Source organism: Coturnix japonica, chromosome 26, assembly GCF_001577835.2.
Source record: "Coturnix japonica isolate 7356 chromosome 26, Coturnix japonica 2.1, whole genome shotgun sequence".
NCBI lineage: Eukaryota > Metazoa > Chordata > Aves > Galliformes > Phasianidae > Coturnix > Coturnix japonica.
In genome coordinates this window covers 2,877,988-2,898,463 of record NC_029541.1, presented here as the reverse complement: position 1 = coordinate 2,898,463, position 20,476 = coordinate 2,877,988, and the positions used below count along the sequence as shown (strand labels likewise).

Here is a 20,476-nt window from a genome sequence, read left to right as displayed (position 1 = left end):
GATGCCTCCACGCTCCTCCACACATCCTTTGGGATTGGCTGTTGGTCTCAGAGTGCTGGAATCTTCAGGCTCAGATATGAGCTCACCCCCAAAATAGACGTAGCTTGGGGGGCTGCATGCTGTGCTGTGCCCTCACCTGCACAGTGTGGGTACGGGAGGCTCCAGTTCCCTTCCATGCACTGGACAGAGGGGTCCCCAATCAGGGAGAAGCCGGTCTGACAGCTATAGTTCACAGACATTCCACTGGTGAAGTTGGCCCCAAGCTCAGCATCGTGTATGCCATGGGCAAGGGTGGGTGGTGGAGGGCAAGGCAGCGCTAGCAGGATGTGAGGAGAGAATGAAGTTGGAGTGATTTTGCATGATGCAGGAGCAAAGGATCCCTGTGTGTCCTTGTCCCCAGACAAGGCTGCCCAGCCCCTGTCTTCCCACAGAGCCAGCAGCTCATACTCACCTGGCTCGCAACTGGGGACAGAGGGGACCCAGCGGCCATCAGAGTGGCACTTGTACCCCTGCCTGCCCCGCAGCACATAGCCCGGGTGGCACTGGATGGTGATGATGGTCCCGGGGTGGTAGACAGCTTGCTGCTGTTCTTTAGCCACTTCTCCATGCTTAATGCTAGGGCTCATGCAAGTGACCACTGGAGGCAAAGAGTAGCAAAGCCTGAGCTGGGGAAGTGGCTGCCAGAGTCAGGCATCCCCATGTGTTTTTATGAGGTCAAAATTCAGGGAGCATCCACACAGAAAGGAATGAAAGCTTGAAGCCTTTAAATCTCTGCCCACCCTCTCCCCCATGCTCCCCTGTGAATGCAGCCCATGGCCCAGAGCCCTTCTACTCACCTTCGCACCGCGGGTAAGGGATGCTCCACACTCCAGATGTCAAACAAGTCACTGTTGTTTTCCCAGTGAGGACATACCCCGGGTCACAGCTGTACCTCACAGAGGTTCCAGGGACAAACACTTTCACATCCTCTCTGCTGTACTGACCGTGTGTGATATTTGGAGGGGAAGGACACCTCAGCACTACAGGAAGGGTTAAAAATGAACTTAGTGAAGGTCTACACCGCAGGTCTATACCCGGTGTAATGAGGCAGCACTGCTATTTCTTTCTTTCCCATTAGCTCTTCCCAAGTATTTAAAAGTGCCAAAGTTTGGGTATGATTCCACCCTGCCCACACCCATCTGCCTTCATTTCTGTCTTACCACCTAAGGGCACCCTTAGGGTTTCTTTACCTCCAAAGTGAGGTCATTGCACCTGCTGGGATGGATTCAGGAGTCACTCACCACCCACTGTGTCCTTCACACTTACTCTTTTCACAGGTGGGGACAGGAGGATCCCAGGTTCCCTCAAACTGGCACTGAGACTTCTGAGAGCCCTTTAAGGCATAACCAAAATCACATTCAAAGACAGCGACGTCCTCAGGCATATAGATGGACTCTGGCCCAGTCACTCTTCCATTCTCAATATCGGGTCTTTTGCAGCCTATTGCTGGAATTGAAGATTATGAGGAACACAAAGCCCAGCCAGGGTAGTAACTGCAATCAAGCCTGGCCATCACCACCATGGGTGTGTCAACAGTATTGATTCCTATTCTTGCCCCCCATAATCTGAAGTCTCATTATCCAGTTGTGATCGAGAGGCTCTCCATATTGGGACCCCTTGGCTGTTCCTCTGTGGGGGTTTGGTGGGTAGTGATTAAACCCAGAACCAAGAGGAAAGAGATGATCCAGGTGCCAAACAGGCAACACATACATACCTTCACAACGCGGCCGGGGCCGGCTCCATGTTCCTGCAGCAGTGCAGGTGATGGATGCATTCCCAGTGAGCAAATAGCCATCCTTACAGGTGTACTGAACAGCTGCACCGGGAAGGAACGTGTCCGAGGGCTGGCTGTTGTGCTTCCCATTGGCAATGCTTGGAGGGGGAGGACACTGCACCTCTGCAGAAGGAAGGGAGAGTACTATTAAATATGGAAAAGAAAATAACTCAACCTGCAGAAACCAAAGGAGGAAGACATCACTTACCTCCACAGCTCGGCGGTGGCCCACTCCAGGCACCGCTCTCCCCATCCTCCGTGGTACAGAAGATGGAGGCTGTCCCAACCAAAACACGGCCTGGCTCACACGTGTAGGTGACTGGAGTGGCATAGGGGAAGGTATCCATCAATCTCCCACTGTGTGTCCCATGAGGGATGTCCGGGGGTGGATCACAGATGATACCTGGGGATGCATATGTGAGGTTTTAGCATCGTTGCTGCAGTGTTGGGGTCTGGGACCCTTCACTTGCAAGAGGGGATGGATGAGGATAAACTCATCCCAGCAATTAAGCTCTCTGAGCAAAATGACCCAAAGAAACATGAAATATTTTGCGCACACAAATCTTATGCAATGGCACCTTTGCCTTGAAAGATGCTCCCCTTCCTGCTGCACACCCCAAGGAAGGCAATTCCAAGGGCCCCCTCCCATCCCACTTACGATGGCAGGTGGGTGCATCCCCGCTCCATGCAACACGTGTGCCAGACACCTCGCATGTCCTCTGTAAATGCCCGATCAGCTTGTACCTGCATCACACAGAAGCACTTTAACTACATGAAGAGACTCCAGACTTCTCCAGATGCCTTGTTAAAGCACCCAAGACTTCTGACTTTGTGAGCTTTCTCCATGTAAAGCCATTTTGCCACTTAAATTCTGCGTTACTCTCAATTAACAGCTGGGCTCAGCTGGCTACAGACTCACCCCTTGTTACACGTGTAATTCACTTTGGACCCAAGGAGGAGGTCGGTCAGGACTATGGCTCTGCCATTCTGTGGGTCCTCAGGGTTCACACATTGCATCCCTGTAAGGGAACACAGCTGCTGTTAGCACTGCAAAGTGCATCACATCCCCCAGGGATGCTCGGACAGACAGCATGCCATCCCTAAGTAATAAACCCACAAAACCACAAGTATGAACTTCCCAACAGCATATACAGGACTCACTTTTGCAGAACTCCAGAGCCACAGACCAGCTCTGATTCCCAAGGCACGTGATGGTTGGTGACATCCCCACGTGCCAGGCATAGCCAGGCTGGCACCTGTACTCCACAGTTGCACCCACAGGGAAGGCAGTCTGGTTCCTATAGGGTTCCTTCAGCTCAGCAAACTCCAACCTTGGGGGTGTCCTGCATCCAGCTATTGGGGACACAAACCAACACCTTATCAAAGGGCTGTGGGACACTGAGGCAGGGTTGCACCTGAAGTGCTGTCCGGCCACTTGCCCTGCTCGCAGATGGGCACCGGGGGCTGCCAGGTGTTGTTCTGTTGGCACTGCACTACTCTGGGGCCATGGATGATGTAGCCTGGCTCGCACTCGAAGGTGACAGTGTCGTTGTGTGTGTAGGTGCTCCGAGGAGCTGACACTATCCTCCCATTCTGGATCTGCGGGGCAGAGCATCCAGCTTCTGGAAGGGAAACACAGTCCTCAGAGTGGGCACTGCTGTAAAGCACTTGCATCTGTGATCACCTTCAAATGCAAGCCTGAAAGTAGTTTTCTTATTGAACAGTGTAGGGGAGATCCCAGCTGGAAAGTGAGGCAGGGAGCATACAGCATTCTGTCTGCACCTGCCCCAGAAGCAGCAAATCCCACCCCTATGCAACCCCAAAGCAGCAAGCCCTGCCTCAGCAGGCACCCAGGCAACACATGCAACCATCCTGAGATCTCCTTGCCTTTCCAAGCACAGAGCAGTTCGGCTGCGCTCCCACCTGCTCCCCCCAATCCCTACCTCCACACACTGGGGGGGGCCCACTCCACACCCCGTTTTTCCCATCCTGGGTGGTGCAGAAGATGGAGGCATCCCCATGCAGTGGGTAGCCGGGCTCGCAGCTGTAGGTGACCGAGATGCCATAGTGGAACTCATCCAGCAGCCGCCCTGTGTGCTTCCCATGGGGGATGCTCGGGGGGGGCTCACAAGGGATACCTGCAATGGGGCACAATGAACCTTCTGCATCCAATTACATCACCGAAGTACTCAAAACCCCACAGACTGTGGGGTCTACAGGTGGAACAACTGCAATTCCTCTTACGGAGGAAGCTTCTATGTGCTTTATCCTTTCTACTATTCAAGAAGGGAAAGAACCATCCTTGAGCTGGGAGTTACTCACGTTGGCAGGTGGGAATGTCACCGGTCCATGCAACACGGTTCCCTGAGATCTCACATCTCCGGCTGGGCTGCCCGATCAGCCTGTGCCTGGAGGTAGAAGGGCTCACGTTCACTCCAATCAATTTGGTTTGACCTATCAGCCCCTGCAGTGGGTTCAGCACTGCTGGAACTTGGAACCTTGGCACTGTGGGAGAAATTCCCCTACAAGCTCAGCACTTTCGGGCCATTTTCACTTGGGAAAACCCTATGTGCTCATATGGGTACAGAGCTCTATACCTGGGCTTCTTTATAAGATCAGTGCATTGAGAATGAATGCATGAAAAGGAGGAAAAGAGGGACATTTACCTGACGCATCTTGACCTTTTAAGGAGCGGATCTGAACTCTGGACTTACCCTTCCTCACAGCTGTAGACCACTGTTGACCCAAAGAAGAGATCTGCCAGGACCGTAATCCGGCCGTTCTCAGGTTCCCCGGGGTGACTGCATTGTCTCCCTGGAGGACAAAGAATCTCCCTGTAGGCTTCTCCCTATAGCACAGCCCAGTAAATACAACAGCTATTCCAATCACCCACCCACATTTCCAATTGTTCCCCAAATGGGTTTCAAATAACATAAGGTTACATGGCTTTACTAGTCACATATGACTTGGACACCAGAATCACACTGAGGTTTTTGCAGCATGGACAGAACCCAGCACCTAATTCCTTCTGTGACAACAACACCAAATCAAGGAGCTATTCACTTTTACAGAACTCGAGTGCTTCTGACCACACTCCGCTCTGCAGGCAAGTAATAGTGGGTGACATTCCTGGGTGCTTAACAAATCCGGGCCGACAAGTGTATCCTACAGTCTTCCCAACAGAGAAATCAATCTCATTTCTGTGCTCCTCATTGAGCTCAGCAAAGTTCAGCCTGGTGGGAAGCCCACAGCCACCTACCAAGAGAAAACAGGCAGAGTTAGGCAGGTCAGGAGCAATGGGTGAAAGCACAGAGAGGACAATGTTACCAGGAAAGATGTTTGTTTTGCCTTGAACATTTGGTTATTTGATTTGATATAGACACTGCTAAGCAAACACGACATAGAACCATAGAATCCATCTTTTTTTTCCCCAAAGGATTCCAGATTTCAGGCTCCCGTTCCCAGCGGATACTTGAATCTTCTGCTTTCTTACAGGATTTAACATGTTATTTAACAGCTGGGTTAGGGGACAGCAAGCAGCCACCCACCCCAGGCAGCTCCAGCATCGTTACCTGAGTGCTCAGCCCTACTGGGCAGCATAGGGCCATGGAGTAGATCACATAGGGGCACTGGGGGGTCCCATCCACCATCCTTCTGGCACAGAGATTGGGCACTACCATGCAGACTGTAGCCTTCCTTGCACTGAAACGTCACTGTTTGCCCTGGTGCATAGATGAGTCCATGATCATCAACTATCCACCCATCCTGTATGTCTGGCTTCAAGCAAATGGTTGCTGGAAAGGGAGATGTGCAGAAGTGATGAGCAAAAGGTGTAAAAATACACAAATAAAAAGCCCAAACCCATGTGCTGCTAATAGTGCAACAGCAAAAATCTGCATGATTTGACAACAGAAGGGTTTTAAATTGACTTCCACCATGCAATACTTCACATGGGATTAACTCTGAGGACCTGGGGGCAATATGAGGGTAGGGGGGGTCTGCACATGGTGAGCACGGATTCACCTTCACAGCGTGGGCTGGGCTGGCTCCAGGTCCCTGATGCTCTACAAACCACGTGTGCGTTCCCAACCAGGTAGAAGGTGGGATCACAGGTGTATGTCACAGACATTCCCGTGGTGAAAAAGGCTTCACCGTGCCGGTTGTGATCTCCATTGCTGATCTTTGGAGGCATGGGGCAGGGCCGGACTGCAGGAGGGAAACAGGGAGATGAGAGAGGAGCCTGCAGAGGGATGGGTGGCTGTGATGGGGATGGGTAGCAGCCCTGTGGGGTCCCCCTGTGCCCACACTCACCCTGCTCACAGCTGAGCACTGGTGGGTCCCAGCTCCCCCCAGGTTTGCACTGAGCCCTATGGCTGCCCTCTGCAGCATAGCCAGGGTTGCAGTCAAACCACAGCGTCTCCCCAGCCTCGTAGGTGTCCTTTGGCACCTGCACCTTCCCATTGCGCACTGTGGGTCTCTGGCAGCCAATGGCTGTAGGAACACAGACATGTCTGTCATTGTAGGGCTGCATTCTGCAGGCACAGAGCAGCAGTGCCCACAGAGCTGCTTCCACCCACCTTGGCAGCGGGGCAGGGGTCGGCTCCAGCGCCCGACTGCTGAGCAGTTGATGGAGACGTTCCCCACCAGCTCAAAGCCATCCTTGCAGCTGTAGGATACAGTGGTGCCATGTGGGAACCTGGCAGAGGAGCGGCCACTGTGCAGCCCATTGGCGATGTTTGGGGGCTGAGGACACGTCACTTCTGCAGGGGAATTGGAAAAGCCATGAGGCTTCATGCTATAAGCTCATCCTTTGCCTGTTATAAAACTGACTACTTAATTTCAGGACAATTGAATCCCTTGCTGAAGGGGCTCAGTGCTGTGGCCAGGTGCTGCATCATGCCACTGCCATGTTGTGCTGGCCAAAGAGTGAGGTGACAGCTTGCAGACAGGGTGACAGTACACACACGTACCTTCACAGCGTGGGCTGGGCTGGCTCCATTTCCCTGATGCTTTGCAAAACACACGATCCACATCCCCAGCCAGGTAGTAACCGAGATTGCAAGTGTACATCACATACATCCCCATGGTGAACTCTGCTTTGCCGTGGCCATTGTGATCTCCATTGCTGATCTTCGGAGGCATGGGGCATGGCTGGACTGCAAAGGGGAGATGGAATGAGAGAGGAATATGTGGAGGATGGGTGGCTGTGATGGACATGGGGGTGTGTGGCAGCCCTGCAGGGTGCCCCAGTGTACTCACTGCGCTCACAGCTGAGCACTGGTGGGTCCCAGCTCCCCCCAGGCTTGCACTGAGCCCAATGGCTGCCCTCTGCAGCATAGCCAGGATTGCAGTTAAACCACAGCATCTCCCCAGCCTCATAGGTGTCCTTTGGCACCTGCACCTTCCCATTGTGCACTGTGGGACTCTGGCAGCCGATGGCTGTAGGAACACAGACATGTCTGTCATTGTAGGGCTGCATCCTGCATGCACAGAGCAGCAGTGCCCACAAGGCTGCTTAAACCCACCTTTGCAACGGGGCAGGGGTCGGCTCCAGCGCCCGACTGCTGAGCAGTTGATGGAGACGTTGCCCAGCAGCTCGAAGCCATCCTTGCAGCTGTAGGACACAATTGCTCCCGGGGGAAATTTATCCATGGATTGGCCACTGTGCAGCCCATTGGCGATATTCGGGGGCTGCAGACACATCACCTCTGCAGGGGGAGATGAAATTGCACTGGGAGTCACTATTTTGTACACAGGATTGATGGTTGGGGTGATTGCCTGAGTGCTGTTGGTCTGTGCTTTGTTAAATTAGAGCAGCACTGAGATTACAATCATATTGCATCCGGAGGAAATCACTCATAACAGGGGCACTCCTCCCTCTCTGTCAATAGAGAAGCAGCACATCATGGATCAGGCAGAGCACACATGTGAGCATGGAAGCAGCATAAGTGGGAAACTGTGATTGTTTCCCATTCTGAGAGGAAGATGGAAACATCCCATGTGTGGCCATAAGCAGAAGTCCAGAAATCCCCCTGGGGAGGCAGATGGTGCCATCCCCCATGGCTGCAGCCTTTGGTTGTACAGCACCAGCATGAGCTTCTGCCCATCCCCTGGGAGCCCTGGCTGCTTCCAGCCCTATTCCCCAACCCAGAGCTATTTTCCTCCCTCCCACTTTGGGAAGAGCTGCGGGGACATCCTGGCTTTGCTTTCTCAGCAATATGAGAGGACACGGAGGGAGCTCTAACCCACAGCAGCCCCACTCACACACACAGGACACTTGCCCTTTTTGCATGCTGGCAAAGGTGGGCTCCAGCTGAAGTCAGATTGGCAGACACTCGTGGGGGAGCCTTGCAAGGTGTAGCCTGTGTTGCAGGTGAATCTTACTCTGTCCCCAGGCCGAAAGATGTAGCGAGAAGGAGCTCTCCTCCCATTCTCAATGTGTGGCACTGGGCATCGGCGCTGCCTGACTGGAGAGGGAAACAACAGCAGAGTTGAATTGCACAGCCCTCAGATCTGCAGTGCTGTGTCAGTGCTGCCCACGCTGCTTGCAAACCCAATTCAATAGGGGAGCAGCTCTGATGGCAAAGACAAGCCCAGCTCCCCTGGGTTTGGGCTGTGCTTCCCAGGAACCTCAGGCTGTCAGACAAAGAGCAGAGCTCAGCCTGTTTGCTCAGCCTCATCTCAATTCACTTCTGTTTATCACAACAAGTTTCAACTTGACAAATCCCAAACACAAACTATTATTGCAACAGGCTTCTCAAGTAATACTTCATTTGTGCCCTGCTTTACTTTGGCAGCCCAGACAGGCAGGTCAAGCCCCTTATTCCAAGAAGCAGTTATGAAACACTCCGTGCCCCATCTCCTGGTGCTGCCCCATGAAACATTCCTGCAGGTGCTCAGCTCCAAGATCCCATCCAGAATGAACCTGCAGGGCCCAAGCGCTCGCAGCCAAGTGCCAAGGGAAGGTGCTGGTGTACAGCTTTTACTCTAGCACCACCCAGCTTCAGCCCACCTCTGCCTCACATAGTGAACAGGAACAAAGTTTTGGCCTTCTATGCGCTGGGGAAAGCCAGAGGAGCAAGGAGAGGAGGCAGATGAAGGGTGTGGAAGATGGTTTTGGGTTCTGCCTTACCTTGTTGCCCACTCACAGCAGGCAGGAGCAGAGCGGAGCAGCCCAGGATGCTGAGGGTGAAGGTGAGCACCATGCTCTGATCCTGGTGCAGCCTGCAGACCCCAGAGGCTCCAATGCAGATATAGGGGTCCTGGTTCCCCATGCTTGAGGAAGGATCACAGCTGTGGGGCTTCCCAGGGCTGGAGGACAGGAACCTGTGGGCTCCAGCACAGGGTGGAGGCGGACACCAGCCTGAGCTGTGCAGCCCCATTGAGCTTCTGCTGTTGGTTTTCTGGTCCTTCCATGTAATGGAGGATGGGCCCTTGGGAGCTGCTGTGTGACATGGGGTATCTGTGACAGGGAAGGCACGAGGGGCTTTCAGCCGGATGGGCCAGAGCATCCCTGGTTAAGGGAAGTGGCCAGGGTTCTTCCCCTGCAGCCATTGCCCGCTAAGCCTGCCTGGCTATGGGAAGGGAAGAGCAGAGTTGAGCACTTCCACCTCTTCCCATACACTGGGCTGGAGGCAGCAGGGGCCACTTTGTCCCTGGGGGGCAATGGAGCACTTCTGTGCAGCTGGGGATCAACTATCAGGGCTACATGACCCCCCCAGCACTGCTGCATGGCTGCAGATGTTCCGAGCCCAAAGGAGGCGCTCAGGTTGTCCTTATCCCTTTTATTGGCAGCTTCCACAACGCACACAGTCATTTCAAGATGAAATTCAATTATATGGGAAATTCAGTCTGATCTACGCAACCGAAACAACGGCACTGAGGTTAAAATAAAGCAGAACAAGTTGCGTTCTGACCCTCCTGTCACCCACATGGCTTAAAACACATATATATACAGCTGTGTTTTCAATATGCTCTGCCATAGTGCCAGCTGGGCACAACAGAGCTCTGCTGTTATTGGGAACCCTCTGAGCCTATTTACAAGAAAGCTCAGGTGTGGAAATGGCTCCTTGTGCTTTTTCCTCTTAACAGATGCACGTTCCGGTTAACAGGAAGGCACAGATGAAAATGCAGAAACAAATAAGTGCATGATAAGCATTCTGAATGCTTCCGTTTTCCAGCTGTAAATAGCAAAGAAGTCAGAGCTGCAATCTTCAGACACAGCCCTGACCCTCCATGTTTTGCTTAATAGAATCATGGGGTCCGAAGGCAGCAACCACACACAGCATTGCATTCCTTATGCATTCGGATGGCAGCTCACTGCTGGCAATGCAGCACAGCCCTGGGGCAGGAAGGAAGGGCGTCTCAAAGAGAAGCACTGATGTGATACGGAGCAAGGAGGTGGCGAACACTTTCACACCATCTCCGAACCTAACTTTAGCACAAACAGGAAGAGTCAGAATAGTTCTTTGTCACAAGGTGTTTATATTTATATTCTCTCCGGTAAAAGAACCCGTTTATAAGGCTTGTTGTGTCCAGACTGGCCTTGAAGTAATTGCTACAGTGTGCATCTATGCAAATATTGTCAGTGCTTTCAGTGTCACAGTATTTGGCTCACACCATTTGTTCAAGTACGTACCACTCATACAAAGACAGTCACCCATCAGGACACTTGATACAGCTGGGAACCCTGATGGGGATGAGGCTCAGCATTACCTCAGCAGGGCTGAAAAATCAGAACATGGAGGTACCCAAAGTGCCCGATTTCCTTGAGCCCACAGCAGTGCAGTTCAAAAGTCTTTAGCATCACTTCCACTTCCCATAGTGATAACCTCAGTCACATCTGAGCCACGTTGCTGTTGTGTCCAGCACAACAACGGCCAAAAAGTGCAAGTTCTTGCCTGGGGGGCACTAGGGCTCAACATCATCTTTATCCATCACAGCATCACAGTTCTATCAGTCATCATTGCAGGGTTGGCTTATCCAGAAGGCAACACAGGGCCCGACCACATCCCATCATCTGTGCCCTGATCTAGAAATCCATCACCAGCATTGCCAGAAGGAGGGGCAGGACTCCTGCAAGAGGCAAAAGGAACTTCAGGCTGTGCACCCACCTCCCCACCTCTTCTTCACAGCAACAAGAACACAAGCATGGCAACAGATTGCTATGGAAGGCTCTTCAGCCTGTTTCAGGTTGAAGTAAAACACATAAAGAACCAGTAATGCAAAGATAGCCAAGAATGGGAGCACAGTGATGTTCAGTACATGTCACTTACCAGCAATGATGCTGCTTGCTCCACCTGGAAAGGAAGAAAGCCAACATGTGACTCTGCACAACCATGCAGCAGTTCAGGGCTTCTGATTATACAGCACTGAGCAGCTCAAAGCCAGTGTATAGGTAGAAAGGGAGCCCTGCATCACTGCAGTGCCTTTTTACTTTCAAAGAGAAAGTAAATGAAGGTGTCTTTATTGTTTTAAGACAGAGAAGACAGCAAGACAGCCCCAGGAGATAATCACCTCTGCACTCAGGAGTGGGTGTGCTCCAGACTCCATGGTCCTGGGTCTTTGCAAGGCACTGAATGGAGCTGCTTCCAGCCAGGATGAAACCATGATTGCAGGAATAAACCACAACGGAGCCCTGGAGGAACACTGTGCCCCCTGTGCCATTGTGCACCCCATTGCCAATGCTGGGGGGTCGATCACAGAGAACATCAGAGCGCTGTCCTATGGGGAACACCATTGAGAGAGACTGAGTGCTTCTGCTAACTGAAAACGTACACAGTGTGAATGGGGAGAAGGAAATACAGCCAGGGCTGTGCATCAGTAGTTTAACTTTTGCTCATCCTTTGCTTCTCCACTTAACCTCTGACAGGCCCATAAGGCCTCACAGTACAAGTTAGCACTGAAAACCTGAGCTTCGCAGCCAATTGAATTGGCACAGCCCCATCCCACCCCCACACAGCTACACCAGAGCAATTCCAGCTGTTATCCCAATGGCTCAGTGCAGTTTTTCCTTACTTTCACAGGATGGGAGATCCACGTCCCATTCAACTCCATTTCCCATTGCCACGCATTTGGCAGAAGATGATCCCTTTAATTTGTACCTAAAGAAAGAGGAGAAGTTTAACACACTCCAGAACATGGTTCTCCCTTCAATCAACCAGGAGCTGCCCCTGCTATGGAATGGGATCTGGCCACAGTGCCCATATGGGTGAGCAAGGGCACTCTAGTGCTGTGCAGGCAGTATATGGTCAATGTAAAGAGTTCCCAGCATCAGTGCTCAGTGAGCATTGCCTCTCTCATCTCATTTACACTCAGCATGAAGCTGTATTGGGATCTTGAACTGGGAACCAGGGCAGCAAATACTGCAGGTGGGTGTCACAGCCTATTAGAGTCCCTGATTTTCTGCCCCAACTCACCCACTCTTGCATGAGAAGGTCACAGTCATCCCAAATAGAAAGCTGTCCCCATTCACCATCCCATTCTGTACTGTGGGAACAGCGCATTGCTGACCTAGAGAAAAAGAAGTTGATTTATACGTCTTCAAGCAAATTCAGCAAGAAAGCTGTATGCTTTGTGCCTGCAAAGCCGGAGCTGGACACCAACCAGAATAGCTGGCATCTCAAACAGGTCTAGCTCACTTGTATGGCCAAGCAGAAGAGCAGAGGTACCCACGTGTGCACAGTGCAGAGCCTGCAGACCAGGTTGTGTCGAGCAGACAGGTGACTTCCAAAGTCCTCCCATTCTCCGTGGTGAAACCTGGCTGACACTGGTATGTCAGCTTTGTTCCAGCCAAGGAGCTGCTGTTCACAGCCCCCATTAACTCAGCAGAAGGGATGTTAGGAGGAGGGCCGCAGTATCCTGACAATTGGAGACAAAAGCAATGCTAGCTACCAAAGCTAAACATGCTCCATGCACTGCAGCACACAAATGCAAACCTCAGGGCAGCTCAGGAAGCCTGTTTGTACTCACGTGGGTCACACGTTGGCAGAGCTGGCTTCCAGGCACTGTCTGCATCACAGGTAACTGTCTGAGAGCCATTCAAAGCATGCCCAGGAACACACTCAAAGCTCACTTTTTCTCCATACGTGTACTCGGTGGCAAAGCTATTGAGATTCTTCCCATTTTCCACTTCTGGCTTTTCACATCTCACCACTGGAAGTGGAGGGGAGTTGATAAGAACAGTTGTTACAGGAAGAAAAAGCATCACCAGGGCCACAATATGAGAAGCTCCTATAGGCTTCTTCTATAGGCTTATAGTGGTGCATAGGCATGATGCAAGTACTCAGTGAACAGAGACAAGAAGAAACAACATGCAGGTCTTCATCTGCTTATGCTTGTGCAGTTCAGGTTATCACAGCAGCTATCCATGTGATGAGGATCCCATTATAGCAAACCTTGTCTCTGAATTTGGAAATGCACAGCACTATGGAACCCATTTAGAACCAAATCCTTCTTGTGTTTGTCAGCTCAGTGGAAGGAATTTACATAGGAGAAACAAAGCAAAAGAATAAGGAGGGGAAGATGACATCTACCTTTGCATTCTGGGGCTGGACTGCTCCATATCCCATTGAGGTTATCGTGTGTTGTACAGTGAATGGTGGCGTTCCCAATGAGAGAAAACCCTTCTTTGCAGCTGTAAGTTACAGCGATCCCATAGGTGTAGTCTGTGTGTGCATCGCTGTGATGTCCGTTCTCAATCACAGGAGGTGGTGAACAGGGAATCACTGCACAGGAAAGCAATGGTATGAAAAGACAAAAACATCATTAATGTGAAACTGAGGACCACCAACTTCTACAGTCAAACAAAGGACAGGCAAAGGGAGCAGCCCTAATGCAATCATCTCCACCTGAATGCTGCCAAGCCTTCAGACTCCATCTTTTTAGTGGTAAAGTGGCAGAAAAGCAGCTTTATTCCAAGAGGAGAGGCTGAAGGAGAGGCTGGCAGCAGCAGCAGCTTTGAGGATGCACTCAAAGAGCTTCAGATCTACTTACTCTCGCAGTGTGGAACCTTATCCCAAACAACATCACTGCCACTCAGAACACATTGTGCTGTCGGGCTCCCAACTAAGCGGTACCTGAGAATAGAAAGAATGGATCTAATAAATATACAACCCCCAAGCATCAGAATCATCCCACCCCTCACTGCTGCCTGCAGCCCCGACTTACTGCAGCCTTACCCAGCCTTGCAGGTGAAGTTTATTGTGGCTCCAAACCGGAGGTCAGTGCTGACATGGAAGTCACCATTTGTTATTTCGGGTGGCATACATAACTTTCCTGGCAGGGCAAATGCTCAGCATTAGCTGTATGTTATTGCAGTACAGCAATACAGCTGGTCAGAATCACTGCAGAGGAGGAGCTCCTTTTCACCTGCCTTCCTCCCCAGCACTTTCAGAAGCAGAAAATCACTTTAGCTTTCAAGGAATGGGAAGTCAAACACAGCAAAGAGCAAGCAGCACAATAGAAGTTTATATGCTTCTGGGGCTTAAAACAGATCTAGAAGTGAAATCACGGTCTGTAGGGGATGAAAGCAGCGCAGAAGTTGAAGGAGGGAACCCTATTATTACTGCTTTGTTAATGCATGAGGAATCTTGCTGCCTTTTCCCCTTTGTACCCTACTTCTCTGGAAGTCTACTTCAGCACTTGCACTGTATCAACAGATGGTAAAGTGAGATAGGGCAGAGTTCATGCCCAACAGATTAACATGCCTCAGAACAAAGAACAGCCCTGCTCAAGCACTGAGGGTGCCCAGAATAGGGATTAACAACGATCCTGGGGGGTATCCCCCCATCTCTGTGAAGCCCTGGGGGCTCTGGTGACCCCATAGGAGCACTCACCAATGCAGAAATCAGGTTGTGAAGCCCAGGTGGAGTTAGGCAGGCAGGTAACACGGTTGGACTTATTCACATCTCTCATGTACCCCGGGCGGCAGCGGTACAACAGCCTGCTTCCAACAGGGTACGAAGAGTTGGTGGGGTCAGGGGGCTCCGCAAAAGAGAACCTCGGTGGTTCTGGGCAGTCACCTGCTGGGAGGGGGAAGCGATAAGGGGAAGCGATAAGGGGAAGCGATCAGGGGTGGCGATCAGGAGCGCTTCTCGCAGCGCTTCCCCAGCGGGGGCTCAGCTCCGCTCCCCCCCGGTCCCCACTCACCGCTCGCTCCGGGCAGTACCAGCAATACAACGCTGAGCCACAGCAGCATCGTACCCAGGGCCATCCCTGGATGCTCCTACGACTATACGCAGAGCTACGAGCAGCCCAGCAGTACAGCTCGGCCCCGCACAGCTCAGCTCCGTACAGCCTTTACTGGAGCGAGAGGAAGCTGCATCAGCCCCAGCCGCCGGTCGCGTTGTAATACGGAATCCTTCTGCTTCCGTAGGAAAATGAAGAGCCGGGCCGAGCACATACGCACTCCCACACCCACATCCACACCCACATCCACGCCCACATCCACGCCCACATCCACGCCCACATCCACGCAAAACGGGGCGCGGCCAACTCCTCCCCCCTTACAGCTGAGCCCCGTGATGCGGATATTTTGCCTTCAATTAGCGGCTGAGTCACAGGGCGGGCTGTGCCTCCATCCCTCCCCCTGTGCCTACTGGTACAGGCTCTCCTCCAACACCAACATCAAAGCTAATCCCAGCAGCTGAGCCACCAACAACGCGACGCAGCGGCAGCCATCAGCCCGGAGACCCATTTCCTCGCCATGAGAACGAGATTGCAGTGAACCGGGGTGATCTGAGAAGCTTTCTACCCTCAAATGCGACAAAGCAGACGATGACGGTGATGCTTGTTTTGTATTGCTTTCATTAAAAAAAAAGATTAATAATGGTAACAGTTTTGCTATAAATACTGTCGTTTTCAAACGTTTATATCTGCAAACTACTCAATGAGCCTTAGAAAAACAGTGATGGAATCACACAAGGATGTGCAAATGCAGTGTTTTCCTGGTGCAAATGCAGTGTTTTCCTGGTTTCTTTCTTTCTTCTTAAAGAAAGAAAGAAACGATGATTGAAGGTTAAAAGTCTCGGCTTAAGAACTGGGGGAAAATGTTCTTCTGGCACTAAAAGTAAAGTATTATCTAAAGGGAGAAGGAGCTGAATCCAAAGGGAGTTTGGATCTGCTTCTCAACACATCCTGGTGCTGTCAGGAGTTGCTTTCAGCTCCCCCTACACACACATCAGCTCCGTGTTCCTCTTGGGGTGGGTTCTGCTCTACATCCCCTGGATTTGGCTTGTAAGACCTAAGGAGGAAAGGAGAAAATCTAAGGAATAAACAGCAGTTGAATGGGGACCAATATAACAACCAAATTGGGACCAAATGGGGACCAAATATAACAACCATTGCTCAGAGCTTAAAGAACTCTGGCTCTGGGCAGCCTGATTGGTGACCCTGCACACACAGGGGGGTTGAAACGAGATGATCATTGTGGTCCTTTCCAACCCAGGCCATCTTATGGTTCTATGATTCTATGAAATACTCCGACTGTCATTAGGAAAAAGCCAAAGGTAACTGAGGAATGAAGAGCAGAACTCACTTACCCCGTCTTTTTATTCGCACTGCACTTGTTGATGCTCCAAGCAACAATCACAGCAGTTCCTTGGGAAGAAAACAAATGATAAGCAGCAAATCCAGCGTGCAAATCAAGTGTGTGAAATGCTCCTATTGTGAATGTGAATGCCACCTCGTTGGTGAGAGAAAGGCAGCAAAATTCAGTGCTCTGCAGCACTGTCCCCCCCATAGAGGCCCCTTCTCAGCCAGAGAAACCCAGGAACCCATAAAACTCAGCAATAGGAGCTTGGAAACAAAGAAACCAACACAATGACCCCATACGTTCAACAGCAAATCCTATCTGCGTGTCAGGAAAAGATATCTTCCATATTAAGCTACGTACCAATGACACAAGGGACGAGGATAAGTGCTGGATAAGGAAACAAAGAAATTGATATTAAAAAGAAGCCAATGAGGCTCTGAAGTGGGGTGCAGGGGTTGCAATCACAGAGGCCTGAAGGCAGAAGGAGCCTTCCTGAGCTCTTACGTAGGATGTAGTGGTTCTCTGATGCTTCCTCTTCCAAATGAGTGGTTGGGTTTGTCACTGCTCCAGTGCCAGGTCCGGAGGGAGAAGCTGGAGGAGAAATGGTCCAAAATGTCCAATTGAATGGAGATGGAATACAAACCCATGCATCCACCTGCTCTTTTGCTCCCAACCCACTTGAAACATGCTGTGTTTAAAGGGAGAACTATCAGACTGTGCACATTGAGCCCATGCTGCTCTCTGGTGGAGCTGAGAACCACATAGATCCACACAACTGGGAAAATCCACAACACTCAGTGCTGCTTTTTAATACAGATGTTCTGTGTTTCCAGCCAAGCTCTGAAGGCCTCCCTTACCCCGACATGTTGGAAGTGGAGTCCAGGCAACCCCATCTCCTCGGATGGAACATCGGATGAAAGATACCTTTGTTGACAGCGTGTACCTGCAGGTGGAAAAGGTGCATCCATATTTCATGCACTGACACCCCCAGTACCTCCCCAGGACAGTGGGCATCCTCACACTCACCCTTCATCACAAACCACCTCGGCTTTTGCAAGGAAGAGGTGATCCGTTACCACAACAGTGCCGTGTTCTGGGTTTGTTGGAGGACCACAAGACAGCTCTAAAGAAACGAGAGCATCCTTAAGGCACGGAGCAACAGGAATAGAAGAGCTGATATGATTTTCATGCTGCTAAATGCCCTGAAAAGCAGCTCTGCATGGAGTGCTGGGGCTGCAGCAGGAGGAGGAGACAGGAGGGAAGGAAGCGATGCAGGGTGCACTCACTGTGACACAGCTCAGGGACTTCTGACCATGTTGAATTCTCTCTGCAGGTGCTGCTGGGGGGCACAGCAGTGCTGTTCTCATAGCCTGGCCTGCAGTCATAGCGCACTGTGATCCCAACAGCGTAAAAGTTCTTCATTTCATCTTCTTCTGATAGTTTGGCAAAGGGCACTTGGGGAGGGCTCTGGCAGCTGCCTGGCAATGAGGAAAGACAAGCATACAGCTCCAAAGCAAGGGAAAAACAACAAATATAAGGCACAAATACAGGCAATGATGCACAAGCATCATTTAGGATACTGCTATGCTGACAGTTCAATGAGTAATTCCTGTGGTTTTAAGATGTCCACAGTCCAATCCTTCAATGGAAAGGATTTCAAATGTTCTTTTGTGCTTTCTTGGAGCTGCCCACCTGCCCCACCAGCTCCACAGATGGAAGCTTTGGTGTGAGCCAGCAAAGCCAATTAGCCACAGACTTCCCTACATTGTTAACTCCAAACTCAGCCCTGGGCTGTGCTAGTGCTCCCCAGCTGTTTTTCTTCCCCTCAATGCTATGCTGCCCTGAGGTATCTGTGTTTATTAACACCAGCTCCGAGGCAACACAGTTAGGAAGAAGGGCAAGAAGTGGTTCCTCAGGTGAGGAAGCCCTTACAGCCACGATTGCTGCGGCCACGAATGCGGTGCCAAGCACCAAACTACTCACGGTCACAAAACTCCTGCAGTCTGGACCATCGGGAGTTATTAAAGCACACGATTGTATCCGACCGCGATGGGATCTTCGAGTAATTCTGGAGGCATCTATAGGTCACTTGGTAGCCCACAGGGAAGCTGTCCTTGTGCCTGTCGTCCTCAGGGGGCTCTGCCCTGTTGAGGTTGGGCAGTGGCCCACAGTCACCTGGAAGAGAAGAAAAACGCATTCAAGGGTGCGAAGGAGCGCAGCGTAAAGGCGCACGGCCCGGAGCTCACCGCACACTGCGGGCAGCACAGACAGCGGGGACAGCAGCAGAGACAGCAGCGAGCGGTACGGCACGGAGCCCATCGCAGCCCACGGGCATATGGGGAACTCCTCCAGCCCCAGCCCCGCCTGGATCCGGCCCCTCCCGGCCCGTATTACGAAGGGAGAGGAGCCGCCCCCTGGCTCGGGGCAGAGGGGTCTGTCTTCATCCTCCCCCTGAAGCGGGGAGGTTCCCTTCGTCACCCAGTAAAGGCTGAACTCCACTGGGAACTCGGTTATCCTTTATTATTATTTTTAGCTTTATTTCCTCTTTTCGCCACGGCTTAAGCTCCATCCGAAGTGTTTGCAGTGGGGCCAAGAGCTGTTTTCTTAAGGGAGGGGTCAGGCACACTCCTTTGAGATATGCGCTTGTGATGACAGAGTGCGTGGAGATTGATGGTCACTTGTGGTGTGAATGAGGGCAGCGGCTGGGTTGTGTAAAACAGGAAGAAAACGCTTTAAATGCTGGGAAATCTCTTGTATTGCCTTATGGCAACGACCTCGGGGCGAGAAAACAAAGTGCAGAGCAGCATCCGACCCTCCCATAGAAGGCAGCTGAGCCAGCTGTGTTATCTCACCCTGCCAGCCCTCCCCGTGCAGTGGGGATCAGAGCCAGCAGTGCTGCAGAGCACACCCAGGAGCTGGCAGCAGGAACACGAGGTTTCCAGTTCAACCAGCCTGCAGAGCCACGCGTGGGGGTTGCCCATAGGAATGACTGCTTTTCTTTCTTGCTTTACTTGCATCGGAATCAAACTCAAGAGATAAACGTGGAGGAGGGATGATAAAGAACTTGCTCACCTTGTCGGGATGACTCCAAACGCCTTGAACAGAACATACAGCTCACACAACGAGCAGTGAACTCACAAGCGAGCACTCAAACAGCCATCATTTATTATGAGCTGTAAATAAAGATCCAGACAGCCCTGCATATAAGGCAGTTACAGTCCAGAATGGGACAGCTAATGATGTAACATGGACATTTCTTATTCTCTATTGCAATGGGAGGACACGAGAGCACAGGGTGCAATGCTTGTGGCTTCTAGCTCTCCTGTAACCTCAATATATATATATACTTACATTTGATACAACAACAACAAAATGCTTTTGCCAATGAAAGTGCTTACAGTGCTAAAGATCAAATGACCAATATTCCGTTTCTTGTGCAAATTACTCTGGTTTCCTAATGGGAGGAAGATGCAAGATGAGGAAGGCAGTGCTCTGCTCACACTGTGGCTATGACAGCACCAGACTGCTGCAGCCAAGGGAGCACTGTGGATATCTGAGTCTCATTCATGAGCTCCCTGTGTGCCTTTGTGTTTGTGCCTATTGCTGTGGCAGCAGCCCGTGTTGCTAACGAGGGAGGAAACAGGTTGAGAGGGTGATGAGGAAACTCTGCCTATAAGAGATTGTGACACAGTGGAGCTCTGACTGAAATACTGCCAACAGCTCAAAGGGGTTTGGGGAAACCACAGCCTGCTCTGCTCACAGGGATGGATGAGTGGATTTGTGACCTCAAAGCCAACTATTCCAGGCTGGATGTGGCTTTGGGCAGCCTGGTCTGATGGTTGGTGACCCTGCACACAGCAGGGGGGTTGAAATGAGATGATCACTGTGGTCCTTTTCAACCCAGGCTGGTTTATGACTCCATGAGCAGCTAACAAATCCAATGGGAGAGGCAGCTGTTGGAAACAGCCACGGTACATCACTACATTGCATGGCATGGGACGGTGTGTGCAGCCACACAGTGCCTCCACTCAGGTCTCCCCATAGCTGGGATGTGTCCAGGCTCTGCTGTGAGGCACAGCCAGGTTGGAGCTCCCTCTTGGCCACTGTTTCCAACCCAACCAACACTCACC

General features: G+C 51.5%; 2 protein-coding genes across 2 annotated transcripts in view; both read right to left on the bottom strand.

The window, feature by feature from the left end:
* LOC107324773 overlaps positions 1-20,476 on the bottom strand; it is a 44,148-nt gene that overhangs the window by 7,567 nt on the left and 16,105 nt on the right. The window contains exons 34-69 of the mRNA XM_032449345.1: positions 18,593-18,797; positions 18,330-18,521; positions 17,633-17,824; positions 14,650-14,835; positions 13,993-14,089; positions 13,808-13,890; positions 13,348-13,539; positions 12,785-12,967; positions 12,488-12,673; positions 12,232-12,325; positions 11,831-11,916; positions 11,330-11,536; positions 11,089-11,112; positions 8,946-9,326; positions 8,095-8,280; positions 7,339-7,521; positions 7,073-7,252; positions 6,784-6,969; positions 6,391-6,573; positions 6,125-6,304; positions 5,837-6,019; positions 5,386-5,607; positions 4,877-5,068; positions 4,528-4,627; positions 4,136-4,221; positions 3,757-3,951; positions 3,253-3,435; positions 2,975-3,166; positions 2,733-2,832; positions 2,472-2,557; positions 2,022-2,216; positions 1,754-1,936; positions 1,306-1,485; positions 837-1,019; positions 452-637; positions 137-316 (exon numbers count right to left, since the gene is read on the bottom strand). Of these exons, the coding sequence (XP_032305236.1) occupies positions 137-316; positions 452-637; positions 837-1,019; positions 1,306-1,485; positions 1,754-1,936; positions 2,022-2,216; positions 2,472-2,557; positions 2,733-2,832; positions 2,975-3,166; positions 3,253-3,435; positions 3,757-3,951; positions 4,136-4,221; positions 4,528-4,627; positions 4,877-5,068; positions 5,386-5,607; positions 5,837-6,019; positions 6,125-6,304; positions 6,391-6,573; positions 6,784-6,969; positions 7,073-7,252; positions 7,339-7,521; positions 8,095-8,280; positions 8,946-9,326; positions 11,089-11,112; positions 11,330-11,536; positions 11,831-11,916; positions 12,232-12,325; positions 12,488-12,673; positions 12,785-12,967; positions 13,348-13,539; positions 13,808-13,890; positions 13,993-14,089; positions 14,650-14,835; positions 17,633-17,824; positions 18,330-18,521; positions 18,593-18,797 (6,052 nt within the window). The remainder of the gene's footprint in view (positions 1-136; positions 317-451; positions 638-836; positions 1,020-1,305; positions 1,486-1,753; positions 1,937-2,021; positions 2,217-2,471; positions 2,558-2,732; positions 2,833-2,974; positions 3,167-3,252; positions 3,436-3,756; positions 3,952-4,135; positions 4,222-4,527; positions 4,628-4,876; positions 5,069-5,385; positions 5,608-5,836; positions 6,020-6,124; positions 6,305-6,390; positions 6,574-6,783; positions 6,970-7,072; positions 7,253-7,338; positions 7,522-8,094; positions 8,281-8,945; positions 9,327-11,088; positions 11,113-11,329; positions 11,537-11,830; positions 11,917-12,231; positions 12,326-12,487; positions 12,674-12,784; positions 12,968-13,347; positions 13,540-13,807; positions 13,891-13,992; positions 14,090-14,649; positions 14,836-17,632; positions 17,825-18,329; positions 18,522-18,592; positions 18,798-20,476) is intronic.
* On the bottom strand, positions 15,591-20,471 carry CD55 (CD55 molecule (Cromer blood group)). Its single transcript, XM_015885130.2, has 9 exons — positions 18,593-20,471; positions 18,330-18,521; positions 17,633-17,824; positions 17,373-17,469; positions 17,204-17,289; positions 16,851-16,937; positions 16,707-16,733; positions 16,354-16,411; positions 15,591-16,055 (listed from the first exon to the last, which is right to left on the bottom strand). The coding sequence occupies exons 1-9, from the start codon at positions 18,663-18,665 to the stop codon at positions 15,959-15,961; spliced, it is 909 nt and encodes a 302-aa protein (XP_015740616.1). The 5' UTR covers positions 18,666-20,471; the 3' UTR covers positions 15,591-15,958.